General features: G+C 41.5%; 1 protein-coding gene across 2 annotated transcripts; it reads left to right on the top strand.

Moving 5' to 3' along the window:
• Positions 1-273: 273 nt before the first annotated feature.
• Positions 274-20,948, top strand: THOC1 (THO complex subunit 1). Of its 2 annotated transcripts, XM_083449806.1 has the most exons (22): positions 274-432; positions 2,579-2,652; positions 2,751-2,811; positions 5,167-5,233; positions 5,725-5,843; positions 6,592-6,640; positions 7,957-8,052; positions 8,343-8,425; positions 8,832-8,867; positions 10,289-10,326; positions 11,505-11,613; positions 11,928-12,059; positions 12,363-12,463; positions 12,783-12,849; positions 13,080-13,130; positions 13,738-13,808; positions 14,448-14,546; positions 15,732-15,797; positions 16,766-16,849; positions 17,015-17,162; positions 17,766-17,844; positions 19,276-20,948. In XM_083449806.1, the coding sequence occupies exons 1-22, from the start codon at positions 328-330 to the stop codon at positions 19,569-19,571; spliced, it is 2,031 nt and encodes a 676-aa protein (XP_083305932.1). In that variant the 5' UTR covers positions 274-327; the 3' UTR covers positions 19,572-20,948. The 2 variants fall into 2 exon arrangements, with proteins under 2 accessions (XP_083305932.1, XP_083305933.1); XM_083449807.1 differs by lacking the exon at positions 17,766-17,844.
• Positions 20,949-21,494: the final 546 nt, after the last annotated feature.

Here is a 21,494-nt window from a genome sequence, read left to right as displayed (position 1 = left end):
CTGAACTGAATATAGAATCCCTGTTGAAGGAGCACACTTCACCCCTGGATACAATCATGCTGGGACTGCGGGTTTAGGAAAATAAGAAAGCTAACTCTTCTTAGAAGGAACTGATAGGAAAGATCAAACTAAGGTGGAGAGTGAGCGAGCCATACTTCCACAAAACGAACTGAGAATAAAACGAGGTGGGACGACGCGAGAGTTAAATGGGCAGAGAGCAGTCACGTGGTTCAGAATCCTCGAAGCTCCTCCTCGGCGCTAAAAAGGCTCCTCCGGGGCAGGAGGGGGCGCTGGCGGCTGCCTTCGGACTTCCGCAGTCGCAAAGGGATGGCGTCACCAGAGCGGGCCGCCGGTTGTTCGCCGAGTCTTCCAGGAGGTGCTATGTCGCCGCCGCCGCTCTTCAGCTTGCCTGAGGCGCGGCTGCGTTTCACGGTGAGCAGGGAGGCGGGCTGGGGCGCGAATGCCGCCGCTGGCGACTCCGGAGAGCTGGGGCTTCCCGAGCGCCTTTCCTTTTCGCTTGAGCTCCCTTTTCATCCCCGCTTGTATCCGGAATGGATGGGGACGAACTGGGTTGGGGGCGCGGGGAGAGAAGCCCACGCTGCTTTCTGCATGCCCCCCCCCCGAAAAAAACGACACACTCGCACCCGTTCTTATTCCGTGGCGTTTCCTGCCCAATAAATGTGTTTAGAAAAATAGCATTTTCGGTGGACGTGGCTTCCCTCGGTGGCGGCGCCGTGGGCTGGGGAGGGTGGGGTATAAATAAATTTTATTATTATTATTATTACGGAGCTCCCTTTCTACCTGACCGTTTCCCACCCACCCCCAAAGCCATAGGCTTCAGACCTGTTTGTTCTAACAGGCCGTTGAGTATTAATAAGATTATTATTATAATAAGATTTATTATTATTACTATTATTATTATTATTATTATTATTTATTACGGAGCTTCCTCTCTACCTGACCGTTTCCCACCCCCACCCCTAAAGTCATAGGCTTCAGACCTGTTTGTTCAAACAGCCCATTGAGTATTAATAAGAGGGACATCACTTGCATTTGTATCGACCACATTTCAACGCTGATATCTTCTGCACTTTTGAATTGTGTTTTTAAGCTTCGTTTTCAATGCCCGTACCTTTATTGTGGAAATGAATGGTGGGATATAAGGAACAGCAATAACAGCTGTTTGCTGATAACCTACCACAGGGTGACATTGTCCTCCTTGAGAAAATGCCGAAATTTTGCTTCCAGTAGGGGGGCCAGATGCCCAAGGGGAGAGGGTTTCTGCACCTTTGATTGGTGTGTGGAGAAAGGAGTGTTCATTGAAGTAGCTTGCTAGACCTGTGGTGATGTTCATTCATAGAAATCACTGTTTCGCGCTACAGACAACTAGTGAGGGATGTGTATAACAGCTGAATGTAATATATGTTTAACAAGTTTAACATTTGGTATAATCACTGTAATTCATTATCTCATCTCTAATTCTAAAATGGAACTCAGCCCGCTTTCAGGTGGTTTGCTTAGATTGAGTTAAAACACTGGTAAAATGTAGTCACATGAGTATTTCATTGTAGCCTGATTTTGTTTGGACTTACTCAGTCTGTATTCCAAACATTCCAGTTTAATCATGTGAATTGGTCCTAATTCAACCCAAAACACATTTGTTTGTTATTTGCAGAGGTGAATGGATGCACTGCTAAGTCTACTTAGTTGAGAGTAAATAATACTTAAATATGTAGTGCTTTCTTCAGAGAAACTATGGTTTGGATTGTGCTTATGGTAGCACCGCATCCCATAGTCACCTTTGACTGGACTTAACTGTCCAGGGGTCTTTTACCTTTACTTTTACCCATGTTACATTTCCATATCTGTTTTCAAAACTGCATGGCTAAGGGCATGCATTTTTGCAGCGTTTAAAAGCTTTAAGTATAGAATACACAAACCTTGAGGCACATTTTATGCTTACATTTATTATTTCTGATTGTCTCAAAAAGGGGATAGGATAAACAGTTTAAATTTTAGATTTAAACTTGGTTTTGATCATTCAACAAGTGTACAAAATGTTAAGAAAATGACACGAGGTAAAAAAAAAAAAACCATTAAAAGTTTGATCACTTGATTTGGAATGACCCAAGAAGATTTTATGGTCTGAGTGTAGATAAGTCATGAATCCTTTCCTTGTAATGAAGATATTCAATTATAATTTGAACTTGTATGCTAATCATATAAAGTCAGTCAGGTTAGACAAGTCTAGTTTTGGTTTAGGCTGTGCTATGAGTTATAGCATGTTTTCATATGAGTAAAGTCTTGGACTTAAAGTACTAGAGCAATTAAATTCTAAGTAAATATGGAACTTTAAAATCCCTATTATCCATGGTTGTGGTGAGAAGGCCCCAATGCATAAAATTTGCTAAAGTGAAGCAGTTCTGATTTGTGCCTGGGAACCATATGTTACCCATCTTAAATACCATCATGCAAGAAAGGTGGGTTATAAATTAATTTTGATATAGATTTACACATAGTATTGAATAGAAATACTACTTAAAAAACCTAATCTTCCCCACTTGCCTTTTCTTCTCAGAACTCAACTCGAGATGCACTTAAGAACAAAACTATTAAACCTTTATTGAGTGCCTTCAGCCAGATACCTGGAAGGTAACCTTTAGTTTGCTTTTTGTTTCATAACATGTATTTAATTATGTTGATACGGAAGGCTTTGGCAAAATAGTCTTAACGCTTTTCTCCTCTGGTAGTGAAAATGAAAAAAAGTTTACCCTGGATCAAGCTTTCAGAGTTGCCTTGGAAGAAGAAATTGTGAGTACTACTTGTTATTTACTAGTTGTTATTTACTACTTGTTATTTACTACATATCACTGTCAGTAGAAACATAGCTGTCAAGCGTCCCTTATTTGGTGGGACAGTCCCTTATCCCAGCACCATGTCCAGCTGCTGTCCCTTATTGATGATGTCCCTTAAATTTCCCGGGTTTCAAAGGAAGCAGCTCCTCTCCCTCCCTCCCTCCCTGCCGGCCAGGGAGGAAGGAGGCTCCAACTATGTTGCTTGGCTGCGTTGCTCACCCAATAAGGAGTCTAAGAACGACTGGCGGGTGGAACTTGCATGCCTTGTGCTGATCAAATTGGCCACGTTGCCTGGGGACTCGCCTTTGCTCAGCGCTTCCCAGCGGAGAGGTGACGGTGGTTTTCCTTGCTGCATCCCCTTTGTCGGGTTGCTGCACTATGGGAACCACTCGAGGCTTTGTTTGGCTGCTGGTTGACTAAAATCCCTTATTTTGGCTGCTGATCCCTTGTTTTCGAGGCTGTTGGTCCCTTATTTTCAAATCTGTAAGTTGACAGCTATGAGTAAGAAAGTGTATGGTTCCTTTCGAAGTAAAAAATGTATAATACCTATTACTTCTGATACGTCAGGAAAAATATGACCACCAAGGGAAGTCACCAAATCAGTTGAACCTTCAACGCTTTGATTCATCTTTTTGAAGAACAAAAACTATAATTTCTTGGTGTTGTGTTGGAGGAAACCTGGACTGCCTGGACTGTGGTCCTGGACAACTGCAGCATCCATGTTGAGGTTGCTTCAGGGCTAGCTCAATATCACATGATTTCCATGGCAACCACAGGACTGTCCCAAGTAGTCACCAACTCAACACACAGAGCAGGGCATACCCTTGATTTGGTCCTTGTCCCTAGTGGGGAGAGGGGTGGTCATAACCCCATTGTGAGGTTTGGAACACTTCCTGGTGAAGTTTGGAGTTATGGTAGCCCCACTCTGAGGGAGTGAGGAAACCATTCAGATGGTCTGCACCAAGAGATGATGGAACCAGATGTTGAATAGTCTCTTTAAATGTGAAGGCTCATTATTGTTCCACAAGATGTGTATGTCTTTAAGGGCCAGAGCAAATGAGACCCAGTTTTACAGCTGTGAAACAGTATAGCAGGTGCTGCTAAGTTGTGTTAATTAAGCTGTGTCAGCAATTGTGTATAGTATATAAAGAGCAGCAACTAGCACTCTCAGTACCCTGGGGCATGGGTTGGTGGTTGGGACATGCTTGTTGATATATTTAGTGTAAAAAGAGTTTTTGTTTTTGTTATTAAAACCCTGTTAAAATTATTTTTGAGTTCCTTGTAATGCGTGGTCTCCCCAGCAAGCTTTCTGCAGCGCAACTAAACTGCAAATAGAAAACACCAGATAGGTTCCTGACTGCTCTGGGGGATTTCACATGGGTTGGAGCTGGGGACCCTGTTGAGGCCCTGGTCTTGTTGTGGAATGGGCAGATGAAGACAGCTGTTGATACAGTCACTCCTGAGGTCCCTCTTCAATGTTGCAGGACCCACAAGACATGATTATTGCAGTGTAGCCTATGTGCAGCTGGCTCTTTTATCTGGTCTAGAAGCTTCAGCTGGTGCAATGTGCTGCAGCTATACTAGTGATAGGGAAAGACTACTACCAGTGCATAACAGTGGTGCTTAAAAGCTTGCTCAGGTTACTCATATGTTACCCTTGTTCAAGGTTCTTGAATTCATTTACAAGGCCCTTTACAACATGGCTTCAGGATATCTTAAGAAATGCTTGATCCCCCCCTATCCTGGCCCAGTCACTGAGATTTTGGGGGGTGGGGAGTCTCTGTTGGTGGTTCCTCATGGGTCAGAAGCATCGCTTGTAACTACTAGAAGTTGTACATTCAGTGTAGTGGACCAAGCCTGTGAAATTCTCTCCTTGCTGAACATCAGGCACACGACTAAGGAGGCATTTTAAAGTAGTGTTCAGTTTTATGATTTTTAAAATTGTTTTTATGTATGCCGCTTAGAAATGCAAATAATTAAGCAGACTATAAATGTCTTGGAGAAACCTGCATTGTTACTAGTTAGCTTTAAGTCCTGCTTCACTTGCTTTTGTCTAAGTCAGCCTTTCCAGATGTGTTACCCTTCAGATCTTCTGAACATCAGCTTGCATCATCCTTTACCATTGGCCATGCTGGCTGGGACTAATGGCAGTTGTGCTCCAAAGCATCTAGAGGGTAACACATTTGGAAAGACTGCTCTAAGCCATTGTAGCAGTTTAATGTTGTTTCTTGACAATGTGCTGGTGTGGCTGTTGGTTTTTAGTGGATTTTCACCTGTAAAGTAATGTTTACTTTGTACTATATTTGTTCAGATAAACCAAGCTTCCTGTGAAAATGTCCTGGCTATCATATCACTTGTTATTACTGGGGTCACAGAAGGTGAGTGTGGTTTATAAAATTTACAGGTGGCTTACAATAAATAAAATAGAATAAAATAATTAAAAACCCTGCTTTAAATACTCCTTAAATAATATTTTGTAACGTTCTGGCACCGTGCAGCCAATTGGGGTTTTTTTCTGTGAGGAGGGGCACTGAGTGGCTTGATACCAGGTTTTTCTATTAGTAATTACTACTAGCTTTTCATTCTTATTTGACAACAACTGAACTGAAATTGCTTTTAAAAGTCTACTGTTTTCTAAGGCTGCAGTGCTACATATGCTAGGAAGTAAGCATTACTGAAGACAGTGGGTCTTACTTATATAGAGAGAGATAGAATTGGGCTGTAAGACTAGATTTAAAGAATTCACCTATAAATTGAGTAAAACATATTTTGATTAGATTGTACATTGAATTGAAAAGTCTTTCAACATAAACAAATTGCAAGTCTCTTAAAAATTCCTGAAGCTAATTTATACACGTATTCATTGAAGGTATCTGCACTGCATCAACCCCTTTTGTCCTCTTGGGAGATGTTTTGGATTGCCTTCCTTTGGATCAATGTGATAAAATTTTCACCTTTGTGGAAAAGAATGTAACTACATGGAAATCTGTAAGTATTATTGTTCCAGGATAGATTTGTTGATTAGAAGACTTTTGGGTTTCTGTATTGCTTTCCAATATATACCTGTGATATATAGCTTTGTCAAGCCATTAGTTGCAAGAAAGAAAAGAAAGAAACAATAACTCTTCCTTTCTGGAAGGATGATCCTAGAAGGTGGTGCTGGGGACTACTGTTGCGCCCTGTGTGGGATGTGACCTGTGAGGTGCTGTTTAAAGTCTGCTGTTCTGAAGTTGCATGTTTGGTGTAATTTTGAATCGAAACACTTTAAATTAATTTTGTTTTGCTACATTGTGTTTTTTCTTTAAGAACATTTCTGACTGACTGCTTGGAAATAATTGATATATTAATTAATATATAATGGGAATTCACAGGGCTTCTCCTTTCCTTTCCTCTACTCTGTGGCCCCCATATACCACCAAAATCTGGTCTGGAGAGTTGAGGAACCCTCTGTAGCAGACTCTGGGGGCACACAAAGAGCTGGAGACATGTTTAAGAGAAACAGGATGTCCTGTGACCCAAGTGGATTTTTTGTTGCACAAGTGGATGTACATAATTGATTGTTACCCATAATCTTGCTGTGGGCAAGTTGTCCACAAGCATTCTCTGGCCTTGGCCTGATATAAAGGGACTGTTCTTCTTCTACAGTTAAGTGGATTTATTTACAGTATCAGTGTAACCTCCAACCGTCTTACTTAAAATGTTAACTGATTCCAGCCTGTTGGTACTTTATTTTTAGAACACGTTTTATTCAGCAGGAAAGAATTACTTGCTGAGAATGTGCAACGGTGAGTAGTCTTGTTTCTCTACTTTATCCCCAGTTTGCACAACTTTCAGTTCAGTTCATCAAAACTTCACTCGTCTCCAAGCCAACTACATTTGAACAGTCCAGACACTGAGGTCCACCTCCGAGGGCTTTCTGGCAGTTCCCTCACTGCAAGAAGCGAGGTTACAGGGAACTAGGCAGAGGGCTTTCCTGGTAGTGGCACCTGCTCTGTGGAACGCCCTCCCATCAGATGTCAAGGAAATAAACAACTACAGTGGTACCCCGCAAGACGAATGCCTCGCAAGACAGAAAACCCGCTAGACGAAAGGGTTTTCCGTTTTTCGATGCGCTTCGCAGGACGAATTTCCCTATGGGCTTGCTTCACAAGACGAAAATGTATTGCGAGTCTTGAGATTTTTTTTCGCTCCCCACCCCCTTTTTCTAAGCCGCTAAACCGCTAATAGCCTTTTAGCCGCTAATCCCTTAAGCCTTTAATAGCCGCTCATAGCCGCTAAACCGCTAATACCGCTAATCCGCTAAGCCGCTAATAGGGTTGCTTCGCAAGACGAAAAAACCGCTAGACGAAGAGACTCGCGGAATGAATTAATTTCGTCTTGCGAGGCACCACTGTATCTGACTTTTAGAAGACAAGGCAGCACTGTATCGGGAAATTTTTAATGTCTGATGTACTACAATTTTTTAGATATGCTGTGGCTGGGGAAATCCTCGCCAGATGGGCGGGGTATAATTATTATTATTATTATTATTATTACACAATTAAAGATAAAAAGCTGTTTCATGTTGCAGCCAGACATGTGCTTCAGTTTGAACTCTTTGAAACAGGGTATTAGTATTGTGTGTGTATTCGAAGTTCAGAGAATTACTGCATGATTACTCAGAAGTACAGTGGTACCTCGGGTTAAGTACTTAATTTGTTCCGGAGGTCCGTTCTTAACCTGAAACTGTTCTTAACCTGAAGCACTATTTCTGGGTTAGCGGAGTGTGTAACCTGAAGTGTATGTAACCCGAGGTACCACTGTAGTTCCTAGTTTGTTTGGGCCTTCTCACTGCGGTTAGGACTGCAGTCTCAGCCAGTGGTGTAGTGGGGCCACTCCCCTGCTGCATCCTCCTCACATTGCGCTCCCAAGCCCTGCCCCTGGGCATGCCTGGGCGCTCCTGCCCTGGCTGGGAAGTCACGTTCCACTGTTTGTATTAGTTAGCCATACGAGGGAAGTGAAAAAGTTGGTTGCCTGTAGGACATTTATCAGCTCCTTAACGTACCAATTCTGGAGCCATGATAAGATAAAAAACATATTCTCCTTATTTATCTCTGTTTAGACCTCCTGAGACGATTGTCTAAATCCCAGAATACAGTATTCTGTGGAAGAATCCAGCTATTCCTGGCTAGATTATTCCCACTTTCAGAAAAATCAGGTGAGATTTGTTAGTGTATAATGACATAAACATACTCAAATAGAAAAATGGAAGTTCTTTTCTAATTTTATTATGCTTGTAATCTGTTTAGTTATGTAGCCTGCCTTAGCCAAGGAACTCTCTGCTTAATTGTAGCTAAAGTACAATGATTGTTTTTTATACTGCTGTTGGGAAACATATCTTATATTCTGTAAATTGACATATGCGAGTTACAAATGTCTTATTGGGTTTTGGGTATAATTATTTCCTCTGTTTTTCTTAGCTTTTAATGTGCATCCTTTTTTCTACAGGGCTTAATTTGCAAAGTCAATTTAATTTGGAAAATATCACAGTTTATAATACCAGTGAGCAAGACAGCACCCTTGGACAGAAGGTGGATCATCTTCTTTTTGTTTTCTATTATATTATATTTTCTATTATATTTTCCATTCTGTGGGAAACAAGGCATAAAATAGCACTCTGCTTTCTATATACTGAACAAATACACATGCAACTCTCTAAAGAGGGCAAACAATTAAAAACATTCTTACTAATATACATGTGAAGATAATTGTAAGTATCGGTTTTAAATTTTAGCACTTTTCTAAACTGGAGTCTTAAGGGGAGAAGGCACAAGGTGGAGGAAATTGCTGTATCCTATGTGAGCTCTTTGCGTAGTTTACTAATTACTTAGAATTCCAGTGATAAAGAATATTTTAATATTTAATCTGCATCTCCTAATTTTCTGGTGCAAAGCCTTTTTCAGCATTATTAATTCTAAATGCCCTCTTTCTCTTCAGCATGTTGAGGAGAGAGAAGAAGGGATGGATGTAGAGCAGGGGTGTCAAACTCAAATTCATCGGGGGCCGCATCAGCAGTTTGGTCACCCTCAAAGGGCCGGTTGTATCGGCCTAAAATATTTGAGCAGGCTGAGACCCCCGAAGTTGATGGGCTTTGACATTTAAATGGGGTGTGTGTGGCATGTGATAAATTATGTGAGGTTCGAGCTGGTCTTTGACCAGTAATAAATTATGATGATGATCATGATGTGAGGTGGGGCCTACCTGCCCCCCCCTCAATATTTTATTCAGGCTGACACCCCTGTTATGAGAGATTACTAAAGTCTGCCCCTGTGGTGATGTATCATAACATTGTGCAGGCCCAGTCTGAGGGCATCTTTACTGGACTGCGTCTTGTGGCTGGGGCTTGTCTGCGCCTTCTCTTCCTTCTCCGCCTGTTGCTGCCTCCTCCCTGTGCCAGGCGCTGGCGGGGGGGGGGGGGAGATGTGCCGGTTGCACCCCAGTTTCTGACAGGGGCCAATGCTGCTTGTTCCTCCCTCTGCTTTTCAACACTGCAATATATTGCTACCGTATCACAACATCACTATCACAATGTCGAAAAGTTGGTATCGTCTGTTTTTAGGGGCTGAGGGGCTTACTCAGTACGGACAGGGGCACTCCTAGGAATTTATTGGATTTCAAATCCCTGGATTTCAAATCCCATTGGGGGGGGGCAGGGGCGGACTTTGGTAATATGGCACCCACCCTGAGTGAGGACAAAATTTGGTGCCCCCCCTAATAGAATAAATAGGCATCGTTATCTTGTGCTCCCTTGGCTCGGGGCAGGTGAGGCGCCCGCACGGCCCCAAATCTGGTGATGGTGGAGGAAGCACATTTCCACAACGGGCCGAGCTGCCCCTGTGGATCCTGCTGCCTGAGGCAGCCGCCTCCCCTTGCCCTCCGTGGCAAGCCGAGGCTGAGGGGGACGTTGCTGGCACGTTGTTTCCCATGCCGCGCGTCCGCGCCGCGCTCCCGCCTACATCTCTGCTCGCTCCCTCCCGTCCTCCGCGCCTCGCCTGCCAGACTCGCATCCCTGCCCGGTGGCGGCGGTGGCGCAGCGGCTGCCGGGGTGCGCGGAGGAGCGTCCGGCCGGGCAGCTCTGCTCCGTTTGCTGCTGCTGCTCACGCTGGGCGCCTCCTGGGCAGCAGGCCCGCTGGACCGGAGCGGCCACCAGAGACACGGCAGCTCGCGGGACGAGGCGGGCGGCCTGTGGGGTCGCGCCGGCGGGGGACCTCCGGAGGCAGCCTCTCTGCTCACCACCTCCTTCGTGCTGAAAGGTGACGCGGTGCACAACCAGGCGATGGTGCACTGGATGGGCGAGAACAGCAGCGAGAACGGCGGCTACACGGGCCACATGATGAGGTCTGGCGGGCCGGATTCGGCCCGCGGGCCTTGTGTTTGACACCCGTGATGTAGAGGAAGGTGAGATGGGAGATGATGAAGCTCCTACAAGTTGGTAAGCTCTTAGACCACTTTAAGCCATTGGTTTATTCTAAAATGGTGGGGGGGGGGGATGCATGAAATATCTTCTGTGGCTAGAGCAGGGGTGGGGAGCCCCTGGTCCTCCAGTTATTGAGGAACTATAGCTCCCATAAGGGACGCGGGTGGCGCTGTGGGTAAAACCTCAGCGCCTAGGACTTGCCGATCGTATGGTCGGCGGTTCAAATCTCCGCAGCGGGGTGAGCTCCTGTCGTTCGGTCCCAGCACCTGCCCACCTAGCAGTTCGAAAGCACCCTTAAGTGCGAGTAGATAAATAGGTACCGCTTTATAGCGGGAAGGTAAACGGCGTTTCCGTGTGCGGCGCTGGTGCTGGCTCGCCAGAGCAGCTTCGTCACGCTGGCCACGTGACCCGGAAGTGACTGCGGACAGCGCTGGCCCCCGGCGAGCAACCCCAGAGTCTGTCACGACTGACCCGTACGGGCAGGGGTACCTTTACCTTTACCTTTAGCTCCCATAAGTCCCAGTTGTAGTCCGGAAACATCTGGAGGGCCACAGATTCCATGTCCTCTTATCCATGATGATAATATTCAGGATAAAGTTTATAAACAGTTTCATCCAACTTACTTGTATTGGAGTGGAAAATATTTCTGGGTGGCTAGTGATACACATAAAGCTGTTAATTTGATTAGCTAGCTTTGACTTAAATGGTTGCAAGAGTGTCCTCTGCCACTGTTTTGGATTATCAGGTCTTTGCTGGCATGTCTAAGGAACCAAATGAGAAGTGTGGATAGAACTAGTAAGCATAGCAGAGGCAGATAATGCTTTCCTTCAGGTGTGCAGGATTTTTTTAAAATAGAAAATTCATAACATTGTAGCTTCTTAATTAAAATGTCATCGTTCACTAGAGACATTCCACAGCCATTATTTATTTATTATTATTTATTATTTAGTTATGTACAGCATTTTCTAAAAGGGGATGCTTGACAGAGAGGCATTTACCATTAACGGCTTTCACATTAATTCTATGAGTTGAAGAGGGAAATTGGGCACGAACTTGGGCAAGTTTCCTGCCTGCATTCGTGTGTTCATTTTAATGGGGCACCTCATGTGGGGTATAAATTTAAATGATAAATGAATGTATCTTCAGGAATAAGCAGAAGTGTGTGAGAGTTTATATGTTAAATATTTTGTTAGTTCCATTCCAATAGATTACAACCTGTATAGAAAGTTCTGGTCACTTCAAGATTACTTTCGGAATCCAGTGCAGTGTTACGAAAAGGTTTCATGGAAAACGTTTCTGAAGGTAATGCTTTGTGACTCTATTTCTTCTCTAAGGTCTGTTTTGTGCACACTTATTTGCTGTGTAACAGCCCTGTTTGACCTGTGTAAACAACGGTATTGACAGATGGTGGCATATATCGTTGGAGGACGTGTAGGTCCTTGATAAATGAACTGACGCCAGGCTGTGTAATAGTGTTTGACAGAGTAGATAAATGTTAAAGTTGGACTCTGCAAAGGAGCATCAGTAGATCAGCATTTTGCATATCAAATTTCAGGTCTGATTTGTGGCTGTGATTGTCCTTAAATATTGCATTTTTTTCTTTCAATTTTAACAAGTACTCTGAAGAAGTATTGGCTGTCTTTAAGAGCTACAAGTTAGATGACACCCAAGCGTCGAGAAAGAAATTGGAAGAGCTGAAAGCTGGCGGGGAGCATGTTTACTTTGCTAAATTCCTCACAAGTGAGAAGGTATTGTGTTTGTTGTTCTTAACTTGCATGAAAACACTCCTTTGCCCACAAAAGCTAGTTATCATTCCAATGGGAAATAATTAGTTGGAATATTGGGTGGCCTTCAACTAAGATTTGTTCATAGTAGACCTGTTGAAATTATCATTAATTTCAGTGGGCCTGCTTTGAGTAGAACTGATATAGGATACAACCCATCCTGCATTGTTGGGTCTATGGTTAACTTTTCCTGCTCTGTATTTCTGTTCTACGTTGTAAAATACATTGCAGGAAGTTTTCTATCCATCTATGCGTCTTCTCTTTCAGTTAATGGATTTACAGCTGAGTGACAGCAACTTCCGCCGACATATCCTATTGCAGTATTTAATATTATTTCAGTATCTAAAGGGACAGGTGAAATTTAAAAGGTAGGTTAGTATTGTTAAATTTGAACTAATTCGTTTTTTAAATGCTTTATTTTTACCCGTATAAAATCCCTAGAGAAACTTTTTTTGTTGTTCCCCATTATGGAAGAGGGAACTGTGACCTAGGAGGTGGGCATTTTCACCAAAACTTCCTTTCCCTTGCAGCCTCCAGCAGTCCTTCACTTCCATTTCTGGTGGGTCCATGAACCTTCCAGAACAGCTCTTCAGGGACCACGGGGGTGGGAATCATTAATACTCAAATTATTAACTTAAATATGCGGAACTTCAGTCTTCTTGACATATGTGATGGCTTGCTTTCTAGTTCAAACTACATTTTGACAGATGAGCAGTCTCTGTGGATTGAAGATACTACAAAATTAGTTTACCAGGTCAGTGATATAGACTGCGGGCAATATATGTACAAGTTGGTCGGTTTTGGTTTTGGTTTTGTTTTGTTACATTTGAAAAATCAAGTTTGGTTAAGCTATTTAGATTGTGAAGCACAATTTGGATAATTAGAAACCAAAATATATTACTTTGTATTTATGATATTTCTGAAGCTGCAGTCCTAACTTTGGATGCTGCAACCTTTGGCTAACTCTTTGACATCTGGTAACAGCTTCTTTCAGAAAATCCTCCCGATGGAGAGAGATTCTCAAAAATGGTAGAGGTGAGTAAATAGAACTGAATAAAATTTTAGATGAGTACCATCCACTTAAATGGGGTTTGCGTCAAAACAGTGAAATGACAGTTTCAAGTGCTATACCTAATGCTTGCTTACTGATAATGTCTGCTGGCACTTAGCCCTCTAACCAGAAGATATTCTCCATGGGACTGTGACAGAGTTGCACAAATATGTGTGGGGTTGGGTACAGAGATGCCCTTCTACGAATGGAAGGCTCTTTCCATTTATGAAATGCAGTGTGATCAAGCGAGGGCTGGCAGCCCCTGTACCACCAGCAACCCTCTTCCCTCAACTAGAGCAGATTTTTGCTGAACTAAGGAGCCTGAAGGGGGAATTGGCAATTTTTTTCTTCCCACACTCTTCCTCTAGCAAGAGTGCCCTGTGAATAGAGCAGAATTCTGAATCCAACCCATATTAAAAAAAGATTACCTTTTCCCACTGTCTGAAGTAAACACAGAGATTGTATTTCTCCTCTGACCTCTACCCTAGATACCTGATACATTCATAGTGCAGATTTCTTTAAATGAAAAATGCTGATACTGAAGGTGACTGTAACTCACACTGACACATTCATATGTTTTTGCTTTTATAGCACATATTAAACACTGAAGAGAACTGGAATGCATGGAAAAACGAAGGTTGCCCAAGTTTTGTGAAGGAAAGGTAAGTTCAAAAACGTTGTTTAGAGATTGTATTATATAGGATCAACATTCAGGTTCAAGGCTTCATCTTATACCTGTGTTTATATATAACATTTTCAAGCTAATAAACAGGTTGTGCTGTATTATATTAAACTATTTAGAAACAAATTCATATCAGGGAGCTCCCCCCACCCCCCTTGGATACATAACAGGAGTCGGCAAACATTTTCAGCAGGGGGCCGGTCCACTGACCCTTAGACCTTGTGGGGGGCCGGACTATATTTTTTTAAAAAATAATGAATGAATTCCATGCCCCACAAATAACCCAGAGATGCATTTTAAATAAAACGACACATTCTACTCATGTAAAAACACGCTGATTCCCGGACCGTCCGCAGGCCAGATTTAGAAGGCGATTGGACCGGATCTGGCCCCTGGACCTTAGTTTGCCTACCCATGATACATAATCTTGGTAGGTTCTCATCATTTTAAGGACCTCTACTTTGAGATTTTCAAGAACAGCTAAGGAAAATGTCTAAGGCGCTTGGGGTGGCATTTTAACATAAAAAAGAAACACAAGTATTTGCCCAAGGTAGAACAGGTAATAGCTGTATATCTTTGCACCATTTAGCTTGTTAACCTTGGCATATCTGTTCTGTAGACCAAGTGATCCCAAGCCAATAAGACTCTTTGTGCGCAAGAGACCCGTTCCTGAAGATTTCCTGGGGAAAGGACCTAACAGAAAAATTCTGATGGGGAAGTATGTTAAACCTTTATATTTCATCATCTATATATCTGTAATCTTTTATAGATAACTTAATGATATGAAAACGGTTATTTTGAGGTTTGGTTAAGTTATGAATGTCAATAAATAAATTTATTTCTGACATTTTTAGGCTGCCGTTCATCACATTAAAAAGATCCCAGCAAAACAGAAAACACAATGATTAAACAAACCAAGTAATTCAACTGTTAATGAGTGCAGCAGTATGAAAATGCCCAGGGGGAAGGGGGCAGTCTTACTCATTTAATTTGAATGCTTGTAGAAATGGAATCATAGAATCATGGAACTGTAGAGTTGGGTCGAGTCTAACCCCTGCAATGCAGGAATTCTGAGCACAGCTACGCCTGGTTGGGCTCAAACTACCAACCCTCTGGTTAACAGCCATTGACCCATTGTACCACACATTTTTACATGCTAGTGGAACCCCATCAATATCTCTGCCATCTGTATTTCCAGGGGAAGGGCATTCCACAGCTGTGGCCTGCAATAAAGAAGACTCTCTAGTGCAGGCATAGTCAAACTTGGCCCTCCAGATGTTTTGGGACTACAACTCCTATCATCCCTGACCACTGGTCCTGTTAACTAGGGATGATGGGAGTTGTAGTCCCAAAACATCTGAAGGACCCAGTTTTCCTATGCCTGCTCTAGTGTCACCGTATAGTGCTGGTGTGGGAAACCTTTGGCCTTCCAGATGTTGCTGATCTGCAACTCTCATCGTCCTCAGCCATTGGCCGTGCTTGCTGGGGTTGATGGGAGATGTAGTTCAGCAATATCTGGAGGGCCAAAGGGCCACAGCTTTTATAGCAGACCAAGACTACTGACAGAACAAGGCCCAGCTGCATGGCATAATTGTTGGCAGTATCTCCTGTTCATTTTATCTCTATTTTAGTTTTTCTTAAGACTTGGGCCTCTTTCGTGCTGAGCCTGTGTTCATTTCAGAAACAGCAGAACAGTGTGTATTGAAGTTCCCTACATAGGAATTTAAAGGTGTTAGATCTGATCTTTTACATGAGAAGTTTGGTACAGTAATGTGTGTGTATGTGTGTTTTAGACAATTTGCATTTTTTTCCACTTTGAAGAAGCCCCTCTTTGCAAAATATCTGGCTCATCAAAACACACTTCATAACAATGCAGTGACCTGCTTTTTCATTCTCATTTTAGTGAAGAGTTGACTCGACTCTGGAATTTATGCCCTGACAACATGGAAGCTTGTAAATCTGAGACCCGGTAAGTCGTACGAAAAGAATATGGCAGAGTGGTCCATAATAAAACCAGTTGGAACTCTTGTGGCCAGTGGTACATCCTGAAGTAATATGGCAGTTTTTATAATAATGTTTGTTTGCTCACTTTATTTTATTACATTTATATTCTGTTTTGTTCACCATGGAACCCAAGGTAGTTTCTAGGTCATCCATCCAGGCACTAACCAGACCTGAACCAGACCTGCTTAGCTTCAGTCAGATGGTGGCCTTATGTGCCTTCAGATTATAACCTGGGACTGTTAATGTATATATATTGTAAAAGGAGCATTGCTTCTTTAAAAAAAAATTTTTTTGTCAAGTCCTAGTCAGGTCAATTGACTTTATTTACTGTGCCTTTCAGTTTTTCAAGGTGGCTTGCCCATATGGGAGCTGCTTCTTGGAGAAAGCTGTATTAGTTCTTTCTTTCATATTTTATTTCATATAATTTATATACCACTTAATTGTAAAACAAACAAATCTCAAAACAGTTTTTAAAAGCTCAAAGCCAGAAGACCATGAAGTGATTTGAATGAATTAATGTAGAGAGGGAGAGCAGATAATCAAGAGACTTGCAGTAAGTTTCTTACCGGTATTAGGGCATGAGGTATCACAAAGGACATCTGCTAGATATTTCACCTATAATGTTTGTTCCTATAATTGCAAATATGGATTTAATCCAAATAGTAGTATTTCTTGATGCTTTGATATGGATGGACTACTTTTTTGCATGTTACACAGATTCTGATATGCTATATAAAAGGAACAGTCTTTAATTCACTGAGCTGTTCAACCACAATAGAACCTACATCATAAATGCAGATGACAGTAGAAAGAATAGTATTTTTTTCTCATTTCATTGTTGACCACTCTTATATTGAAGGAATTGCAACTAAGACGTGGAAACATGAAGGCAGTCTAGAAAGTTAAACACTAAATCTGACTTTTATTTTCTAGAGAATATATGCCAACCTTGGAAGAGTTCTTTGAAGAGGCTATTGAACAGGCAGATCCCGAAAACATGGTTGATAAAGAGTTTAAGTATGTACTGCAGATCATTTTTCATTGCCGTTTACATTTCTCATCCATGTTGCACTGATTTGTTCATCTGCTTCAAACATAGTTTGGCTTGCACAACAAAGCTGAGAAAAGAAGCTCCTTTTCCCTAGATGCCAAATGGCAGACTAATTCTGACTTTGATGGCAGGGTTGTGAATAATTCTAACTACGGCTGGAGAGCACTACGGCTATTGGCACGTAGAAGCCCCCACTTCTTCCAGCCAACCAATCAGCAATTCAAGAGTTTACCAGAATACCTCGAAAACATGGTCATCAAATTAGCTAAAGAACTACCTGTAAGTAGTAAAATACCTTTGATTATCTCTTTAAATGCCTATAACTCTCTGTCCTTAAACTGCAAGCAGACGATTTAGTGTTTGTGTATTTTGTCTTTGTAATGTTTAGTATTTGTGAAAAGAAATCAGGAGACATGAATTTTTGGGTTTAAAGGATCCTTTTACTTTTATTTTGGCTCAGTATCTTCCTTGTGGGCTGGACATTCTCTTGGCCTTTTAATATGCAGGAAAAAATAAGAGAATAGGAATTTGTCTTGACAATGAAGCTTTTAGTTAGTTCTGGGAAGTCAATTTGAGCAAGTGATTATTTTTTGGAACCAGTTACTAAGAATTCATTTTATTGCAATGGAATGTAATTTCTGTCTTCTTAGCAGTTTTGCATGGGAATTCATAGAAACATTGATTTACAGTATCTTAAAAGAATATTAAGATTAGTAGTAGTTTTAGAATAGACATCTGTATAAAAACAAGGTATGGTTTTTTTATAAATTCCAAATGTCTCTTTCTAAACTCTGTTCTGCTACATGTAGGTCAGGAATCACCATGTAGCAAATTCTTTTTACGTACAAATCCATTCGGTGATATTCAGTTCTTTCATTATAGCCTCCATCTGAAGAAATTAAAACAGGAGAGGATGAAGATGAGGAAGATAATGATGCTTTGTTAAAGGAAAACAATGAAAGTAAGACTCTGTTCTTGGGGTTTTCCCATTTTCCTCAAAACATGTTGTAAAAGGAGTATGTGAGCAGACCCAGGTTCTCCCCAAGTTCATCCTGTCTGCTGCTTCTGAATAGCAGTCCCATGTTCAGAAAGAGGAGCCACACAAAGGCCCAAAACCAGGGCCTCCTAATCCTTTATACTTTATTGGACCCTGGCCTTCTTGATGGCTAGTCTGTGCTTGTTAAATGAGTAGACCTTGAGAGTACTGTCTCTCCTCGAGTCCCGTCCCCCCCCCCCCCCGCATCTATCATAGCTCCTTTGTGCAAACTCTGTTCTTCCAAGACAGCATCACCTTGTCAACAGTTGCTCAACTTGCTCATCAGCTATGTTCTATGAAAACTATTGGTATATATTTCCACCTGAAGCAAGTCAGTTTGATAATTTGTCCTCTTCTTCGAAAGCTAGTTTTCAAAGACCATCCTTCCAGTTCCATCTCCCGCCTCACAATTTGTGAATCAGTGTCTGTCCCTAAGCTTGGCATATCCTTGATCGTTCCTTTCCATACCTTTTGGTCTGCTTATTTTTTGTGTTCTGATTAAATTCATTTGCATGATGTCTTCCTTCCTCATGCGATCACTTCATATCCAGTTTGCTCTCTGATTCATGCTATAATTTCATGCAAGTCTTCTATGCTTATTCATCAGTGCCTCCCCACCCTCCACAATAGTACTGAAAAGCCAGTCTTGCTTTAGTTCCCTCAGTGGACTCCTGCTTATGTACTTACCCGCTCTATTGCATTCTCTCATTTTGGTAGCTTTTGTTCTCCTTTTGTTTACTAATTTTACTTCCCATCCTCTCTATTTAAGCAGAAATCTGCCTTTCCCTTTGCTGTATCTCACTCCTACTTGTTTTTAAAGTTCAGATACCCACTTCCTGACTGTTTTTTACCAGCTACATGTGAACTTTTCCCTGCTCCTTGGCCATCCAGTTTTCATTTCTTTGAGGACTGTTTCTGAAATATATTGTAAATGAACGTGACCAATAAACAATAGTCCTTAACACTGGGGAAGAGGCAGCTTTCTTTTGGAGCAGTTAGGGATTCCTTTTGAACTTGCAAAACAAATGCAAATCAGCTGGGCAATTTCAGTGTTTTGCAAATGAAGACAGCTGTCTAAAATCACGGATTGACTTAAACGTAATGGTTGAGGTGTGCACTTTCAGGGAGTATAAAAGTAGCCTAACAAGTGATCTGTCTATAGTCACAAATGCACCTTCTGTAATATGATTTTAAGATAGTAGAATTTAAATAAAACTTGGAAGCATGAATGTAAAAGGATAACTCTTTACTGAAAGTGGACAATGCTAACAAGTTGTTAGTTTCCAGAAACAGTTTGTTGAGTGCTGCATTATACAATGCTATTATCTAAATAGTCTTTTTTATGTTTCATTTTAGGTCCAGATGCTCAACGGGATAAACTTGTAACTGGAGAACAAATAGAGTTGCTTGCTAATAAGCTTGGGGAATACTGGAATGTTCTGGCCCCATATTTGGAAATGAAAGACTCTGATATAAGGCAAATTGAATCAGATAGTGAAGATGTGAAGATGAGAGCTAAGCAGCTGCTTGTTACTTGGCAAGACCAAGAAGGGATCCACGCTACAATGGAAAATCTGATTACTGCATTGAACAAAGCTGGATTAAATGACCTTGCAGAAAGCCTAACAAATGAGAGCGAAAACAATAGCTAAAATAGGCGTTAAACAAGGAAAAGGAAGCTGTTGTTGCTAAGTAACAACCCACCATTTGATAGATCAGTTTAATTTGGTAAGCAATAAAACATTTTAAAGTAACCTCCTGTCTAGAAATTCCAGGAATAAATGAATTGTTAGAGCTGTTCAAAAGCAGATAGGAAGGTTACTAACTTTTTCCATGGAAATGGGTGTTGAAGGGACATAGTACACAAATAGTTCTTACATAATTTGAGATGCCTTAAGTACTCAAATTCTATGAAGATTGGAGAACGATTGCTCTTGGTTAGGGATTCCTCCCCAATGTACATGTGGCTAAAAATGTTGTAAGGTCCTTTAGTGAAAATCAGGTGCCTGTTCAGTAAACTTGTGTTAGTATTATAGCAAATGGGAAACCACTGAACAGAACTGTACTGCTGTTACAAAGTGGTCCCAATAGAATACTGATAGAATGGTATCTTCCTGGTCTCTCACCTTGCCCTTGCCCCTAGTTCTGTATGGAAATGATGCACAAGAGAAAGCTGCCTCTAGATCATTCTTTGCAAACCTGGTGCCCTTCAGATGTGTAGACTAAAATTCTCACTACCTCTTGAGAGCTTTGTTGGCTGGGCTTGATAAGCGTAAGCCAAAACATTAGGAGAGCAGCATGCTGAATTACTCTGGTTACTTATTAAAGGCATGGAAATACCTTTTGAATAATATTAATGAATGATCATTCTATGCTTGTAGTTATGCATGAAATTATGACCGTTTATATACAGCAAGTGTCTGATCATTCTAAGGTACTTCATTGTAGTGGAAGTCTCTTCAGTTGATAGTGTTATAACTAGATGTTCAGTTTTGGCTTGGGCTTTTGTAGTGCTGTTTTAGAGTGCTAGCTCCTACAAAGTCACTGTGGGATATAGGATACAGTATAGATTTACAGTGAAGGGCAATACATATGTTTACGCGTCTGGCTCATTTAAGGTTTGTCAATTCCTGGTAACTGGCATTTTGTTAGTTTCTTTTCCAGCTGTAGATATTCTGACTTCAGAGCAACTCGGCCTTGTCACTGCAACAAAAATTAAAATATGCCCAGAAAGGATCACAATATGAAGAGGCTGATTAGGATTCCCCTTTAAGCTTACCAAATTAGTGCTTTAGCAGATCATTTTGTCCTGCGTTTTGTGATGCAATGTGAAAAGATGAGCTGAGCTATGGAAGAACTTCCGGGATTTAAGCATGAAATGTTCCTATGGATAAAGTCGATGCACTTTCCCAGAAAATGCTTGCTCTTGCCCTGCTGAAGTTGTGAAATACCACACTTAATATGTTCATATTACTCTAAGTATCATAGCGCCTATCTGTGGATAAATTATAAAGTCTGCTTTCTTATAAGGAATATATTTGCTTTCACATCATTCCCTAGGTATGCTTATATACCTGACCAATACAGTGCCATTGCTGTAGCTAATCAAATTTGGGCCTCACCATGATCAAACAGGAAGCCAGCTACACACAAACAGACCAATACTGCCTGCTTTAAATTGGTGGCTTCCTGGAGATCCCTTACTGTTCACCAACTATTAAGCCTGTAAGATTTCTAGGAGAAACAGGATGAAAGAATAAGAATATGGCGGAACAGAAGTGACCGCTTACACATTAACTTCTATACAGAGCACCAACTTACAGAAACCCATCATAGTATTTAAACCCATTTGAAAGCATAAAACATCAACATGCACTATAAGAAGGTAGATTGCTCCTCTTCAAATAAGTTTTTAATAACCATTTCCCAAAACTGTTACCACTTCCTCCCCATTACCTCAATTTAAACCACTCAATCACAGTTCTGCTAAACTGTATTCTTTGGTTTCCTGTCGAAGCTGGATGGGATGCTTACTTAGCCCTGCAACTGGATACAAACCAAGAGGTATACGATTA

The sequence above is a fragment of the Podarcis tiliguerta genome (genome assembly GCF_965153285.1).
Source record: "Podarcis tiliguerta genome assembly, chromosome: 7".
In the NCBI taxonomy this organism is placed as follows: Eukaryota; Metazoa; Chordata; class Lepidosauria; order Squamata; family Lacertidae; genus Podarcis; species Podarcis tiliguerta.
Note: the sequence above shows the minus strand (reverse complement) of the source record. Positions and strands in the feature narration are given on the sequence as shown.